This window comes from Xenopus laevis, chromosome 3L (genome assembly GCF_017654675.1).
Source record: "Xenopus laevis strain J_2021 chromosome 3L, Xenopus_laevis_v10.1, whole genome shotgun sequence".
In the NCBI taxonomy this organism is placed as follows: Eukaryota; Metazoa; Chordata; class Amphibia; order Anura; family Pipidae; genus Xenopus; species Xenopus laevis.
Window position 1 is genome coordinate 101,409,675 of NC_054375.1, and position 16,141 is coordinate 101,425,815.

At 36.4% G+C, this 16,141-nt stretch overlaps 1 protein-coding gene across 7 annotated transcripts in view; it reads left to right on the forward strand.

Moving 5' to 3' along the window:
• shf.L (Src homology 2 domain containing F L homeolog) overlaps positions 1–16,141 on the forward strand; it is a 122,271-nt gene that overhangs the window by 91,035 nt on the left and 15,095 nt on the right. For 4 of the 7 annotated variants that reach the window (XM_018252983.2, XM_018252984.2, XM_018252982.2 and 1 more), the window contains 2 exons: positions 2,552–2,723; positions 4,967–5,086. The exons of 1 other annotated variant lie outside the window; for it this stretch is intronic. In XM_018252983.2, coding sequence (XP_018108472.1) covers positions 2,552–2,723; positions 4,967–5,086 — 292 coding nt within the window. Of the gene's footprint in view, positions 1–2,551; positions 2,724–4,966; positions 5,091–16,141 lie in introns of those variants that run through there. 2 more of the 7 variants (XM_041586728.1, XM_018252985.2) reach the window with 2 other exon arrangements.

Sequence of the window (16,141 nt, forward strand, 5' to 3'; positions counted from 1 at the left end):
TTTGTCTTTTCTTCACAAATATTTATTTTTTAAGAGAATTTGTAATGTTAGCTGGGAAGATTCCCTTTGCTATTGTATTATACTGATGATACTAGGCTGTAACTACAGCAATAAAATTAAAATGTTAATGGTGTACTTAACACACATTAACTCTGTATCTGCCTCCCAAGTCAGGGACAGGTTTAAAAGGTGATGAAATATGTTGTGAAACTGCATTAGAGGCCATCAATATCTCAATATCCAGAGGGACCGAACAGACAGAAATACTGATGTGATGGCCCGCTAAACAGTAATGTATTCTTGATCGGCGCTGTGTACACAGTAATCCCATGCCCCCTCCAGCCTGTTTCTATCGATTTTTGTCATCTCGTGTCACCATTGCACTGATGGACTTTTTTTCCCCATCAACATTTCAAGATACATTAAAGATTTTACTTCAAGATAACGGCCTTTATTGTCCAAGCTATTGTATTGTTATTCAGCAGTAGCTGAATGTATCTTTGTGCTTTACTTTATTTTTCTTCCCCCCCCCCATATAATTTTATTCATCTTTGTATTATTGTTACTATTTGTGCAAGTTTCATCCCTCGGTGTACATCTTGTTGTATTCAATTTTATTTTTAATTGATATTTCTATATGCATACCCCAAACAATAATGACAACTTCTGGTTAAGCTAGTCAGAGTACAATGGTATCAATACCCTTTGAAATCCACTTCTAGTAACCCAATGCCTTGCTTTCATCCAAAGCAAAAATTCCATTAAATCCAGTAAAAGGTATGGGTACAAATAAGCGCAGAAGTACTGCTGTAAAAAGTGCCTTTAATCACAAACACGACATGTTTTGAGCGTCACCGCTCTTTATCAAGTGGTTAAGCTAGCCCATTCTCTGTTTCTGTAATGCATTTACTACGCTCTTAAGATATATTTAGCGCCTCTGCTGTGAAAAATATTTCACTGCCCATTGCTTTCCATTCTATAATATCCCATCTTTAAAGCCTATTCACTAACATCATCATTTTCTTAAACAATATTTGTTCTATATTCCATTTAGCTTACAGATGTCCAGTTTAAGGAAATGACCTCATTTAACACTAAATCCCTATCCTCAACTCGATATCCAGATCCATATTAAATAGCTTCCCTGTCTGTTATTGAGCTTAAGTGTAATATAATTAAAAAAGACCTTCATCCCAAAAAGCACTCCAGATATATAGTCTGATTCACAGCAGTTACTTTCCATCAAATAAATTAGAATTTTATTTTTCTTATGTAATTCTGTGTCATATACTGAAATTAATTATAAATCAAGTGCAGAATAACTGAACAAGTATTTCTGTAAAAGTAATTCTGAATTACTGATTTCATTTTGTTTAGGGGGTGACTGGAACTGCAGGAGATGTCTTTTTATTTTTCCATATGTCTTTTTGTAGATACTATTGATTAGGTATAATTTAAAGGAAAACATATACACCAATATTAATGTCCCTTTATGTAACAATATTTTAAAAAGTTTTTTAAAAATATTGTTTCCAGACATGCTTTATTTTTTTTGGTATGTATGTTTGTAATGGGCTTTTACCTGCTTTGAGTAGTACAATTCTGGGTTATTGTTTGGATGCTGAGGAGAAGGAAGTGACAGTGGCTGCAGTGTGGGGGCACTGCTGAAGGTATAATTATGATTTAGAAACTGTATGTTTGAAGGCCGTGGGGTAAATACTATAGAAGAGGAATGGGGTCAGTGTGGAGTCAGATGTTACAGTGCTGTGAGAAACTTAAAGAACATAGTCCACTTGAGTCAAGAAGAATCCTATATTTCCTCTTTAAGGGTAACACTTTTTAGGCTGTACATTTAAAATCAGAAATTATCTTTTTAGGAACATCTGAATAGTATTATACATGATTGGCACTGTACACAAATACACACAAACGGACATGACTTCATTCTAACATCCCTATCATTTCTAGATTTGTGGCAACATAATTTGCATTCCACAAGTTTCTGTAGTAGCACACACACATGCACTTGCACTTCAAATTATAAAAAATAGTTACTGTATTATCATCCTTTACTTATAGTACCAACCTATATCACAACACTTTACAGAGAGTATACATCAGTCCCTGTCCCAATAGAGCTTACAATCTAAGGTCCCACATACACGCGCAGTCACCTTTATCAGACCCAATTAACCTTCTTGCATCTTTCTGGAGGTTCAGTTGTTTTATTGATTGTAATTTCTATTAACATAATTACCTCAGATTTGCATTTAATGGCAAGTAACTCCAACAAAAAGTATAGGGAATTGCAGACATTAAATGTATACCAAATAATGGTAAAAAAATATTTATATATTATAAACTGATGCACCTACCTACTGATGCACCTCCAATACAATGGTTGAAGTGGAGATACTGCAAAGTTGCAAACAATAAAAGATTTTCTCATTATGGTGTAACTGCCTGGCCCTTTAATGTGATCTTATGAGCTTACGCTCAATTTTCCTTTTCATGTGATGGTAGAATTATAGGTTGTTCTTTTCTCCTTCAGCCCAGTTTGATAGTGCTGATAAAACAGGCATATCACCAACCAAAGAGGACAAACTCAGACACACGCACAGACATTCAGCTGGAAACTTGAAGGCAATCAAGCATCCGAGTGTAGAACACAGCATCTCAGTGGGAGAAAGAATAGATCCTTCCCTACCTTTAGAGAGTCAATTGTAAGTATGATTACAGTTATTTCTGTGTCCAAAGTCCAGAAAATCAGAGCAGCCAAAACCCTCCAGCCATTCACAGCCAAACTCTTACTATAAAGTTCCTTAAACAGAGTAAGAGGGGAATGTCATGGGCACAGCATATCCCAGCCAAGTAGAGCTAACTTTGGGGCTTTGTGTATGTGGAACTGAAGCGACTGAGCTGTCCCTGGTCAAATTGCAGCACTCATCTAGCTAACATTTGTAATGGAATCTTTTGCGTTTTTTCTTTGCATATTAAAATTTTTGTCACTTTGTAATAAGAGGGTTATTATAGTGATATTTAGCGACCAAATATAAAAAAAATATTAATTGTTGCCCCAGGATATTCTAAAAGTATTGTATAATCTGCAAGAATCCTACTAAGTAGTGAAGAAGGAGGAGATCAGAAATAATAGTGCTGTGGAGTAAAAGATCTAGACTTGCAATGCATTTGTTATTGCAATATATAAATGTTAGAGTAGCTATTGTGTTGGCAATCAGATTCAGAATGTGAAGGCAGTTCAAAATCAAATTATACAAATCCAAATGTTGCATAATATATATTGCATAATATATAGAGAGTTTATTCTATTCAGTTTTTAACAAGTTTAGTGTTTGGAGTCCATGAATTAAATCTTTACTCAAGACTAGTATTTTGGAACAATAATTTTACTGACATTGGTTTAAAAGTATGTGGACACCTCTTCTATTATTGGAATTGCCCATTTAAGCCACACCCATTATTGTCAACACATGTGCCAGATAGATTATACAGTGACATCCTTGACAATTCTGTGCTACATTAAGGGGAAGGCCCTTTCCTGTTTCAGTTGGATAATAACCCCTTCTGCAAAGTAAGTCTCATAAAGAAGAGTTTGCAGAGATGGGAGTGGAAAAACCTGACTGGCCAGAGCACAGGGTTGGGTCCATACAAAACACCTATGGGATAAATCAGAATACTGATATGAGAATTAAAATTACTAGTGGTGCCAAAATGTTAGGCACCCCACCCCGTGATTATAGTAGCTTACCTGATACCCTGGGCTGGTAAGAAAGATGTAAGTAAATAGATGTCCATTGTTGCCATCTCCTTCAATATTCTTTTCATTAAGATCCGGGCAGGTGCATGCACAGTAGAGTGAAAGCTGAACTTTGAGTTAACTCTAGTGCATGTTCTCCTCCAGGTCAACCAAACACATATAAAAATCATCAAATGATCACATTTTAATCAGCTGACATGTAGAGAGGAGCGTAAAGAATTATATCATCCATGTACTCTGAAACAGGTCCCTGTGCAAATGTGTTTTTGAATGAAGGTTATGTTTAAATTCTTATACATCTGTAAATAGCTGTGCATTTTTTGTTTAAGGGATACTGTCATGGGGAAAAAAAATAATTTCAAAATGAATCTGTTAATAGTGCTGCTCCAGCAGAATTCTGCACTGAAATCCATTTCTCAAAAGAGCAAACAGATTTTTTTATATTCGATTTTGAAATCTGACATGGGGCTAGACATTTCGTCAATTTCCCAAATTCCCCTGGTCATGTGACTTGTGCCTGCACTTTAGGAGAGAAATGCTTTCTGGCAGGCTGCTGTTTTTCCTTCTCAATGTAACTGAATGTGTCTCAGTGAGACATGGGTTTTTACTATTGAGTGTTGTTCTTAGATCTACCAAGCAGCTGTTATCTTGTGTTAGGGAGCGGTTATCTGGTTACCTTCCCATTGTTCTTTTGTTTGGCTGCTGTGAGGGAAAAGGGAGGGGTGATATCACTCCAACTTGCAGAACAGCAGTAAAGAGTGATTGAAGTTTATCAGAGCACAAGTCACATGACTTGGGGCAGCTGGGAGATTGACAATATGTCTAGCCCCATGTCAGATTTCAAAATTGAATATAAAAAAATCTGTTTGCTCTTTTAAGAAATGGATTTCAGTGCAGAATTCTGCTGGAGCAGCCCTATTAACTGATTCATTTTGAAGAAAAAAAATGTTTTCCCATGACAGTATCCCTTTAATGAAACATACATTTTTGTTTAGTATTACTAAATATCCTAAATCAAATTTAATTGGCTCGACTCTTTCCTTTAATTTATCTTTACTTAACTCATTTTTAATCAGTTGCACAGATGAGCTCTGCATTGCATAAACTTGTAAGTAGAATTAAGTTGCATTTCAAGGTGACCCTTAAGTTTGAAATGAGGACATACCATTTCAATCGGTTTCCCTCCAGCTGGTACCATGGTGCAATCAGTCGTGCTGACGCCGAGAGCCTCCTGAGGCTGTGTAAAGAAGCAAGCTACCTGGTGCGAAACAGCGAGACCAACAAGATTGACTTTTCCTTATCTCTGAAGTAGGTGTCTTCTGCCTTCTAAAGCACAGCTAACCATGCAAAAGGGAACAGCTATTTAGGAATTTCTTTCTTATTTATTACTAGATTTGCACACCTTTTCATTACCCCCTGCTGTTCTTAATTGAGCAAGTCTGTTGTATAGATCTCTATTTATGAGGAGTGTGCAGTGTGGCAGGCAAGTTTTTAGGGGTGGCATGCCACCCAGCCTCAATCTAAGAAGCACTGGGGATGCATACTCCTGTACGCTAGGACCCAGCAGACCTCTGACCTAGTGTCCGGGCCTGATAAGTGGTCAGTTCTTTTGGTTTTGCAGAATTATTTTTCCTGACCATATAAAGCAATAGGGCAAGTGCTTTTGAGGGCTTTTTGATTATTCTAATACATTTTAGCAGATGGTGCACAGTACAAGGCCCTAGTTGATTCTTTCTGTCTAGAAAGACACCACAATACAAAGTGAAATCTGTACATGCATCAGTAGTATACTGTATTTCTTAAATGTACTTGCACTATGTTCCAGTGCACTTGTCCAGTCTGCCCTCATGTTGCATGAGTGTGCCTATTGACTCCTAGGAACTCTGCAATTACTGCCACCCTGGATGCAATAATAATTCCAAGGTTTCCATACCTGGTTGTGTCTGTAGTCTGCTACAGGCTTGTGTAAATTACATCTTGTGAAGGTTTTTGGTGCCACGCACATTAGCATGCATCTCCACTGTGAAGATGTTAGCTCAACTTGCACCCAATTCAATGTAGTTTAACCCATGGAAGCAGTTCAACCCATTACCACAATGACACCAGAATTCTTGGGGAAAAGGGTTGCAGTGTGGGGGGCAAAAAATGGCATGTTGATGCCGATATCTGCACACTGTGCTGTGAACGTAAATTAAAGTTTACGTGAGAATTTCATGTTGTATAAATAAAAGATGCCTTACTTGTGTCTAGCTCGCTATAGTGAGGGTTGAATGGTAAATGAACAGCTGCAGGGTAAAGGTTGCATAAAGTGTGTGACTATAAGAACAACCAAGTCAGCAGCAATTTTTTTATTAAAATAAAGTCGACCTAACTCCTATCCACAAATTTATCTCATTTATTGAAAAAATAAGATCTAAAAAAGTGTGGGAAAAGTCTTAACAAAATTGTGCGACGATTCAAACTTTTTCAAATTTCACTCTCAAATCCTACGATTTTTCCGGACTATGATACGACAACCAGCGCAGATCAATGTCAAGAAACATCTTCAACTTGTAAAATGGGCCACTTCCTTCTACATGACAGGTTTAAGCTGGAGTATTTTTTGGGGGTCCAAAAAATTGAGTTTTAATAAATAGGCCACTAATAGTCTCCTCATTTAATCAGTACCTATATATACAAATTAAGTGATTCTGGTGCCCCTTTCTCTTACTTGCCTGCTGTTACTCTAGAGCAAATAAAGTGTCAGTAGGATCAAGCATTTTATATATGGATATAACCTTACTTGATTTGGGGACAACTTCTCTTCAACAGGAAATTCATACTGAAATTATTAAGACTTTTAGGTCCATAGATAAATGAAAAGTGGCAATTTATTTCCATTGTGTCTCTTTATGCTTCCTCGATACATTTTTTCTCTATCACATCCTCTTCTGCTTATCTTCCTTTTCAGTCCCTGTTACAGCTATTTATTCTGCCAAGCTTCTCTGCAGCGGAAAAAGAATGGTTATCAGATTGTCACACCAAGCCACTTAGATAAAGGATTCATTTGCTTGTTTTTCAACTCTAAATGGCTTTTTAGCAGCGTGCTAGCCTTTAGGGAAGTCTAAATTACTGGCATCCAAAAGTAATGGTCATGTTATAGCTGCTTAGATAGAAAAAGTGGACAAGATGGAAAAGATTTAACAACAGGGTTCACATTAAGTCAATATAACCTATATTGGTAAGGTCACATTGATTAATGTTACAGTTGAGCTTTCTGATTAATATTTTCCTTGGCTCAAATTAAATGATGTCATAGCTCAATTGCTACTCGTGGATTTATCTTTAATTATTGGCTCATCTAGAAGTCACACCTGTTCTAGAAACATCAATATCAAGGTTTTTCTTTTGTTTAAATCATTGTTATACCTTCATACATATTAAACCAGATGTTCATATTCCTTTTATTTATTTTACATTGGGAAACACACAGTACAAAGTGTTTAACTGAGGAAATAGGCTTCCTATGAAGGCTCCCAAATGGAGTGTGCAGATGTGTTTCTGCCATTATACAAGGCAAGCGCTTTGATTAGCTGCCCAAATTAGCATCAAAACGTTGGTATGATATTGCACATTATCTGTCCATAAAATGTCCAAATGTATATATTTTGTTTCTAAAAGAAACAAAAACAATGTGTTATGTTCAAATCACACACATATGGGGATCTGAAGACATTGTAAATCCAAAATCTATTTGTAAATATAATTGCTGCTCAAAGCAGTATATTTATGTCCCTTGCTGCCTTTACTGCTGGTTCTGACTATTGAAACAATGTCCAACTATGGCCAGTAGTCAGAGTGAGTAGTGCAGAGAACTGTAAGGAGCAAACACCAAATTCCATAGCAAGACGACTGACCATTTGCAATGAACGTATAATGGAAAATTGCTTAGAATTCTATTTTCTTTCAATAGGCAAAATGTATCTTTGGGTGTACACCATCAGTATGAAATGGATAGTATTATAAGTCAAATTGCAGCTAGCCATTTTTAAATTTTGCATCTTACCAAATTAAAATATCATCGTTCCACTCTGATCACACTTTGCATGGTCAATGCCATTTTAGCACAGCTCCTATAGCATCTTTTCACAATTACTCTTTATGTACTCCACTAAAAGTACTTAGGGACTATGTTTCAAACATGGATTTTGTGTGAAATTCATTCAAGTCAGCATCTGGAAGAAGAATACTTAATCATACACTTTTTTACTGTGCACCACTGCTTTTTGCAAATCAGTTCTTTAATTATTAAGCATATTTTTCTGCATAGGAGGAGCTGGTCAAACAAATATAGTGGTGTTGACTGGTAAAACTTGTGGTATAGCATTGCACTGAATTGCAGTTTCATGGATCATGTACATTAGCAGCTTGCACACTACCTAAAAAATGTTGAATAATGTTATTTATTTGCATAAGGGGCATCTAAGTTTTTTTTTTCCTGGTAAACCTGTTTATTTGTAATTTATATAGTACTGGCACATTTACAAGGTACTTTACACAGATTATACATAATTTAGATCAACACTTCTTCCTGTCACAGTTAAAGTATTTCTGGTCAGGTGATCTCTGAGGCAGCACACAGACCATCACAAAATGGTGGTTCAAGGCAAGAGATGTAAAAGGGCAATATTTACTTAAGTATATATACCAGTTTGGTAAGATTCTTTAATATGCCACTTAATATGATATAAACGATCTGTTGCTTAAGTATTCATTTTGGGGGTATAGTTTTCCTTTAACTTTCTATATTTAGAAAAATATCCTTATTTAAATGGCCAAGTTCTTTTTGTCTAATGAAACTATCTAGGGATAGTCTAGTCTGTTGGAAGACACAGCATGCAAAACAGCCCTGCTCGCTCACAAAGTGGTAAACACATAAATTACACAATGCACTTAATGTCCCAAATTCATTGAGATGCATATAAGCTTAATTTGCAGTTTACTTTGCAATAGTATAATATATACTAGTTGTGCATCCTTGAACTTTGGATGACTAGTATATCTTCGAACTGTTGTTAGATAAATGTAGTCCTTGCTGTGCATTCTTAGTAAATAACTTCTAAATTGTGTCTTTGATTCTTTTAACAACCTGACGCTCTATATGCCTCATGAATTTTCTTTTCTGGTAAAGCCCTACAGCATATAAGCTTTCAATAACCTTGCTTCAGTTGCATGTTATATTTTTGTCCTTGACAGGAGAGATTGAAGGTTTTAATATAATGTATTTTACAGTGCTTTGAAAGTATAGAAAATAACTGTTTCGTGCAGCTGCTGATTACCTACTATTTTCTCTGGTCACATTTGAAATCATCTATACTTTGCATTTAGTGATCTTAGTACAATGGAGGGCTAGCATTCTATTTTATTTTAACACTGAGGGGGATATTTATTGAATTTCCGAATGCTAAAACCCAAAAAATTTTGGTTTTTTTACTATAAAATCTGAATTTTTAGTTGGAAAAAAATGTAGGATTTGGATAAATAACCCCCTGAATGTGCTATAAAAGGGGCATTATATCCCATTTCAGTTTTAGGGGCACATTTATTATGCTGTGTAAAACAAAGTTTCCCCTGAAAGAAATGGTGTAAAAAGCTGTGTAAAATAAATTGCAAATTTATCAAGGTGTGTTTCATTTTACTCACCTGATCAGCGGCGATTCTGGAGAAGAAGCCGACCTGAGGAGGCTCTTCAAAATGCCGCCCCCCTTTGCCCGCAACTGCGCTCTCTTGTACTAGTAAAGCCGAATTTCCAGTTTCAAAACCGGAAATTCAGCTCTTAATGTACAGGAGCGTCTTTTTGCCTCCCCTGGAAATGTACCTGTCGCTGCCGTCTAAGGCGAGTGCTTTAGGCTGCCTCATTGGCCAAGCGCCCCTGCACCTAATTTGCTGACATTATTTCACATTGCTTCCAGCTGAAGCCACTCCAAGAAAAAAACACGTAAAATGTTTACGCTGTCATTTACACGACGGGGCCTGTTGATGTGTGGTATATTATCCTGCTGTTTTTACACAGCATACTAAATATGCCCCTTAGTGTGCTGATTCTGTAGATTAAAATATTCTGGTTTCAAGAAATCTCTTAAAGGACTTTGGTCAAATCAGTTGGCTAAATGCTTTCTTGTATGTACTAAGCAAGAACTGGCGAAAACTATAATGAAATCATTCTAAAATGCATATCCCCAAAACAAGACTGCAATTAACGGGGCAATTCATTTTTAAAAATGAAGTTGTTTTGTTATCTTTTGTTGTCATTTTTCCCAGTGGCATCGTAATAATCGGGTTTGGCAACTCTCTAAGTTTTATACATTAGTTACTGACATTGCCCAGAAGCAACAGCCAGCTTACCAGCAATGATTTGACAGCAACTAATGAAATGTATTTGCTCTGTTACAGGCTTAAAGTGGCAGTAGACATAAAAATAATATTTGCACAATTCCAAACAACTTTCTTGTACATATTAATTCAAATAGCCAGTTATGTTATAGTTATTTGTAAATGTAATGGTTATTGTCTGCATAGTATCTGTCTACATAGTAACATAGTAAGTTCGGTTAAAAAAAGACACGTCCATCAGGTTCAACCTTTGAACTCTATTTTAAGCTGCCTAACTGCTAGTTGGTCCAGAGTAAGATGAAAAGCCCCATCTAAAGCCTATCCAATTTGCCTCAGAGGGGGAAAAAAGATCCTTCCTGACTGGTCCCTGGAACAACTTGTACTATGAGCTATGTCTGTCCTTTTCTATTTACTGCACTGCTGCTTATGACTAAATATGCCATTTAAACAATATTGCATTAGTTGGCGATCCTTCAGCTAGGGCTCACTTGCCTGCAATGTTAGCCACACCTGATTCTCTAAGGATCATTTACAAACACAACACCATGTTCAAAGTACTCATTTCAGATGCAAATCACCATCTTTTTCCCAAAATACCAGTGAAAATGTTGGCTGGTGTGAACTTCAGCGCATGCACGTGTGCAGATTGGATACAATTTGCGGTTACCATTTTTAGAGTGGTCATTGCATGTTAAAACATCCGCCAAAATGTATTAAAAGTTAATTTTAAAGGAAAACAGTCCATTTCTCAAAGGGTTTTAAGAGATCCTGTTTAACCTGTAAAATGAATGAGAATATAGATGTATTGTCCAATTTAAGATATTAGTAAGTGGAAGTGTGACCTCTGATCTGTTACATTTGGCAGATTAAGTGCAGCTTTGGTTATGGCTACGTAGTGTTGCATAATGGCCTTTAGCCAACGGAGCAAATGGGCAGTTTCTTTCTCAAATTATTACTTTTGTTCAGTTTAGTTCATTAAGACTGTACCAGTGATAATTTGCACTATTGTTAGTAACAGCGGTGCCCTGATCCCATTGTTACAGCTAGGTGACTTAAAAGCTACAATGTTATTTTTGTCGTATTCAGAATTGGCCACATTTTAACTCTGTAATTGTACATAATTTATGTAATTTTGCTTTTAGGCTTAATCAATAAATCACAGTCTTTAGAATACCTTGTTATGGCTTTAGCTGAAATTACCCAACAATATTTTAGACAAAAAGCAATAGAAATGCTTATTAGAATGTTTGCCAGCTTTTAAATAATTCCATGGAGGCTTCTTACAAGAAAAAAAAATGTCCCTTTCAGGCTATGCCAAATAAATTATATATGATTACAACATGGCTTTCAGGAATATATATTAGCAGAACAAATGTGCTACTATAAAATCCATGTATCTACTGGAAAGTCTGCTCTTATACTTAAACAAAATGCATTCAGTTATTATGTGTTGTAAATGACAAGGAACTAATATGTAATTACAACTAATAAATTGCTTTCAGACCTACATTTTTAAAAGCCATCTTGTTATTCTAGCAGAATATATCCAGTGAAGAATAGCCGAATAAAACAGATTTTGTTGCTCCATTACCCTGTCTCTTATAAAGCAGTGTGCTTTATATTAAAGAGCACTATTCCCTGTTGTTGCAATGTACAATGATGTATTCCTGGTAGACTTCTCCAGTCACCACATCCTCCATAAAAGTATTCTCGTTGGAAGCCCTGACCATGACATCCGTTCCTTTAAAATAAACTCATGGCACCTAGCTGAAATATGTAAGGGGCTCATAACACTTACTGAAAATACTTCTCGGCCTGAAAACTATAGACCTGTTGGTTTTATGTCAGTGGTAGAAATTTTTTACAAGGGGTAATAAAAGATACTTAAATACATTGAAAATACCTATACCATGGATTTGTATCAGCATGGTAATGTGTAATAGATTGGCAGACTAATTTAATTGCTTAATTTAACTCCTTCTATGCGGAGGTGAGCAGGAACCAAGACTCTCCAATGGCAATGGATGTGATCTACTTAAACTTTGCTAAAGCATTCAAAACAGTACCACACAGAAGGTTAATGTTTGAATTAAGGAATGTATTTGTACTTGGATAGAAAACTGGCTAAAAGATAGATTTCCAAGAGTGGTAGTAAATGGAGCATTTTGTAATTGGAATAATGTTGTTAATGGAGTACCACAGGAGTCTTGGGCTTTGTCCGTTGCTTGTTTATTAATGACAAAGAGGTGGGCAATGAAAGTACTGTTTCTATTTTTGCTGATGATACTAAATTGTGCAGAACTATAAGTTCCATACAGGATGCCGCCACTTTGCAGAGCAATTTGAATAAGCTGCAAACTGAATGGCAAATGAGGTTCAATGTTGATAAGTGCAATGTCATGCAGAAATAACATAAATGGAAGTTTCACACTAAATGGTAGTATGTTAGGTGTATCCTCAATTGAGAAGGGTCTGGGGATTTCTGTGAATAAGCAAAACAAAGTTCTGTCTTGCATAGAAATGGCGTTAACTCGAGGGATGAAAGCATAAACTTGCTTCTTTATAGGTCCCTGGTAAGGCCTCATCTGGAGTATGCAGTGCAGTTTTAGGCTCTAGTCCTGGAGAGAGTGCAGGCTGAAGTTGTTTTCTCTGTGCTTGTGAGGGGACAAGAGTACTTTTTAAGTACATTAGAGGATATTATAGAGAGATAGCAGGGGAACTTTTTTTTCCCATCGGAAAGACCAAAACACCAGAACAGAACCCCACAGTGAGGTTGTGGAATGCCCTACCGGGTTATATTGTGATGGCAGATTAATGCCTTTAAGAGTGGCTTGGATGATTTCTTGAACAAGTATAATATCCAAGGCTATTGTGATAGTAAAATCTACAGCTAGATAGTGCTAGTTATATAAACATAAATGTGTATATATATGTTCACCAGGGTTCATTTGGAGGGGATGAATTTTGGACTGCGATAAAAAAAATATATGTATAGAACCTGTCTTCTAAGCTTACAGATAATACAATTTAGAAAATAGAGCAGGGAAAAACAATGACCTAAATGCAGAAGTTTATTATTGGTGTCAGTGGCACCACAAGCAATGCCGTTTGTTAAGATGGTTAACTTCTGAAAGCTTGGTAGAAGGAAGAGAAAAGGAGGAGGACTATAATCAGGGTCCTAACTGTAAATAAAATGTTGAGATGTGAGTTGAAGGCTGTTTGAGATTTAGTTCAGGAATATGATTGTTAGAATTTATCACATAATGCCATAAACCCACATTTACATTGAACTGACCAAAAGCTGTTACTAAGTTTTGCCTTACCTCTGAAACTAACTCATATCATGGTGGAAGAGAATGTTTGCCCACATTTCAATGCACTTGACAAAAACCCATAATAAATAATTTTTCACAGATTGTGAAGTTTGTTCTGTTTAATTCCAAATGAAATTGTAATATTAAATAGTATTAGTGATAATAGAATAGATTTTTTTTTATAATATCTTGTGATAAGGTGTAATTTATTTTACACTAACAATAAAATGTATCTGCAGCGCATCTTTTGTAAACACCTTATATATACAAAGCTTGGTGTTAATCAAATATCACACAGTCCCCTTCACTTCACACCAGTGCTGCAAATGTTTAAGAAGCAAAAATTGAGAGTAAAAAGCCTGTGGCTCTCTGTAGAGACTCAAATTAAAAGCAACAGGACCATTAGCTCGTCAGATGAAATCAGCAGAGGTGGTATTACCCAATGTCACTGGCTTATCGCTTTCCTAGCTGTTCTAGCTGCTACAGGCTTGAATAATGCTAACTCACTGACTTATAAAGAATTGGTTATTACATCTAATGGAATTAATCTGTGTATGTGCCAAGAGGACTGAGAGGAGCAGAGGAAGCTCAGAGATAATGAGAGTATGGAGGGGAGGACAAGTTACACTGATGGAAATACTGGTGATAAAAAAAAAAAAGAAGAGAACACGGTGTATATATAAACTGTATCTAAACAGTGTATCTAAAAATGAATATAATACTACGATTCTGTGTGTGTTCTGATCCACAGTGCATGCAGTGTGTATCTCTTGTTGCTTCCCAAAGAGAGAGAGCATATATATCTATATATTTATTTATATTATGATGGCTGTTTCCATGTTCCAGTGTGCTGTAGTTCTGTAGCAGAAATGATCACAGAAGGTGGATTGTGTACACACACAGCACCATGTTTTTGAGAATCTAGTTTCTGTATATTACCCACACTGGCACACAAACTGGCAGCACATGCCTGCTGGTGTCTCCGCAATGTCCATGTAGTTTAGAGAGAAAAGTAGTAGTACAGGTATGGGACCTGTTATCCAGAATGCTCGGGACCTGGGGTTTTCTGGATAATGAATATTTACGTAATTTAGATATTCATACCCTAAGTCTACTAGAAAATCATGTAAACATTAAATAAACCCAAAAGGCTGGTTCTGGCTCCAATAAGAATTAATTATATCTTATTTTGGATCAAGTACAAGGTACTATTTTATTATTACAGAGAAAAAGGAAATCATTTAAAAAAAATTTAATTATTAGGATTAAATGGAGTCTATGGGAGATGGTTTTTCTGTAATTTGGAGCTTTCTGGATAAGGAGTTTCCGGATAACCGGTCCCATACCTGTACACAACAACAAATACAGCCCCCTGCAAAGGTGTCTGCGTGCAAATAAAAACAGCTATTCATTTGCACACTTGAAAAGTAAAATTGTGTCCATTCAAAAATTCTAATTACAAAGTGTTATGTTTTGGTAGCTGAGGATTAGTAGAGTATAACAGTGCCACCACACAAAGCTACCTGTATCTTTACATTCTTTATACTTTCACCTTGCCTTGGTTACATTGCAATGGTACATCTGCTTTTCAGCAAAAGCTTTTAAAGTACAGTCTAAGCAGATGGTAGGGATCCCCTGGCATTTACATCTGCCTTATTTCCAGGACTCCTCTTGCACGTGATACATACCACCACTGACTTGCACTTTAGGAATCCAAGATGATTCACATCCACACTGATACTAGCAAACACAAGCGTGACTTCAGTGCCATATACCAACATAGGTGCTAATTGATAATTCACCCACTATTTGCAGGGCATGCCACTTAGCGGACCATTGCAAATACAAAACCTTTTGGAAATGTTGTCTTCTTTTTAAATGTTATAGCCATCATAAACTCCAATTTCTTTATTGTACTGCATTGTCCCCAGCATTTTATAGTGGTGTATGATTATCAGTTTTACTCTATTTATACACATAAAGGGGTCAGCTGTCTGCTGACCTTTTATTATAATTCCAGTTAACTATCTGCATGAATTTGTTTACCTGCGGACAGTCCTGTATAGCATATATGGCTGGAAGAGACATCAGAGAGCTGTATATTCAACCCTTTCACTGCCAGCCGATTTGGTCACTTTTATCAGGACAAACTAAGCTGTCAAAATATGCTAGAATTTTTGTGTTGTATGACTTCTGTAACAAGATAAATGCTTCTAAATGTCTAAAAATAGGATATCAGAAATATAATATTTTAATGCATGTAAATGTGTGATTTGAATGTGGCAATACCAAATATGTACAGTATATCGTTTTATGGAGATTTCTAACTTGTATAAGTCAAAAACTTGTAGCAGTACACTACCAAATGTCTAAAGCATTGATTCAGGAATCTGAATACTTTAACTTTCAAGGCCAAACATTCCACTAACAGTAGGTTCACCCCATGAAACAGTAAGTTAGGGGGCAGCACTGGGGAAAGGAAAGAGCAGGACAGTCACGTGATCCGATTGTGCTGTTTGAGGTCAGTTCTGTGACGATTGCTTGTTGCTCAGTGGGTTGTCGGAGTTCTTGACTCTGCATTTGCCTATAGAGAAACCACTTACTGCACAAGAACTATGTTCTTGAACGTTGAAGTCTTTGCCTGGCAGCACATGGGAGCTACATGCTTGGAAGGCAA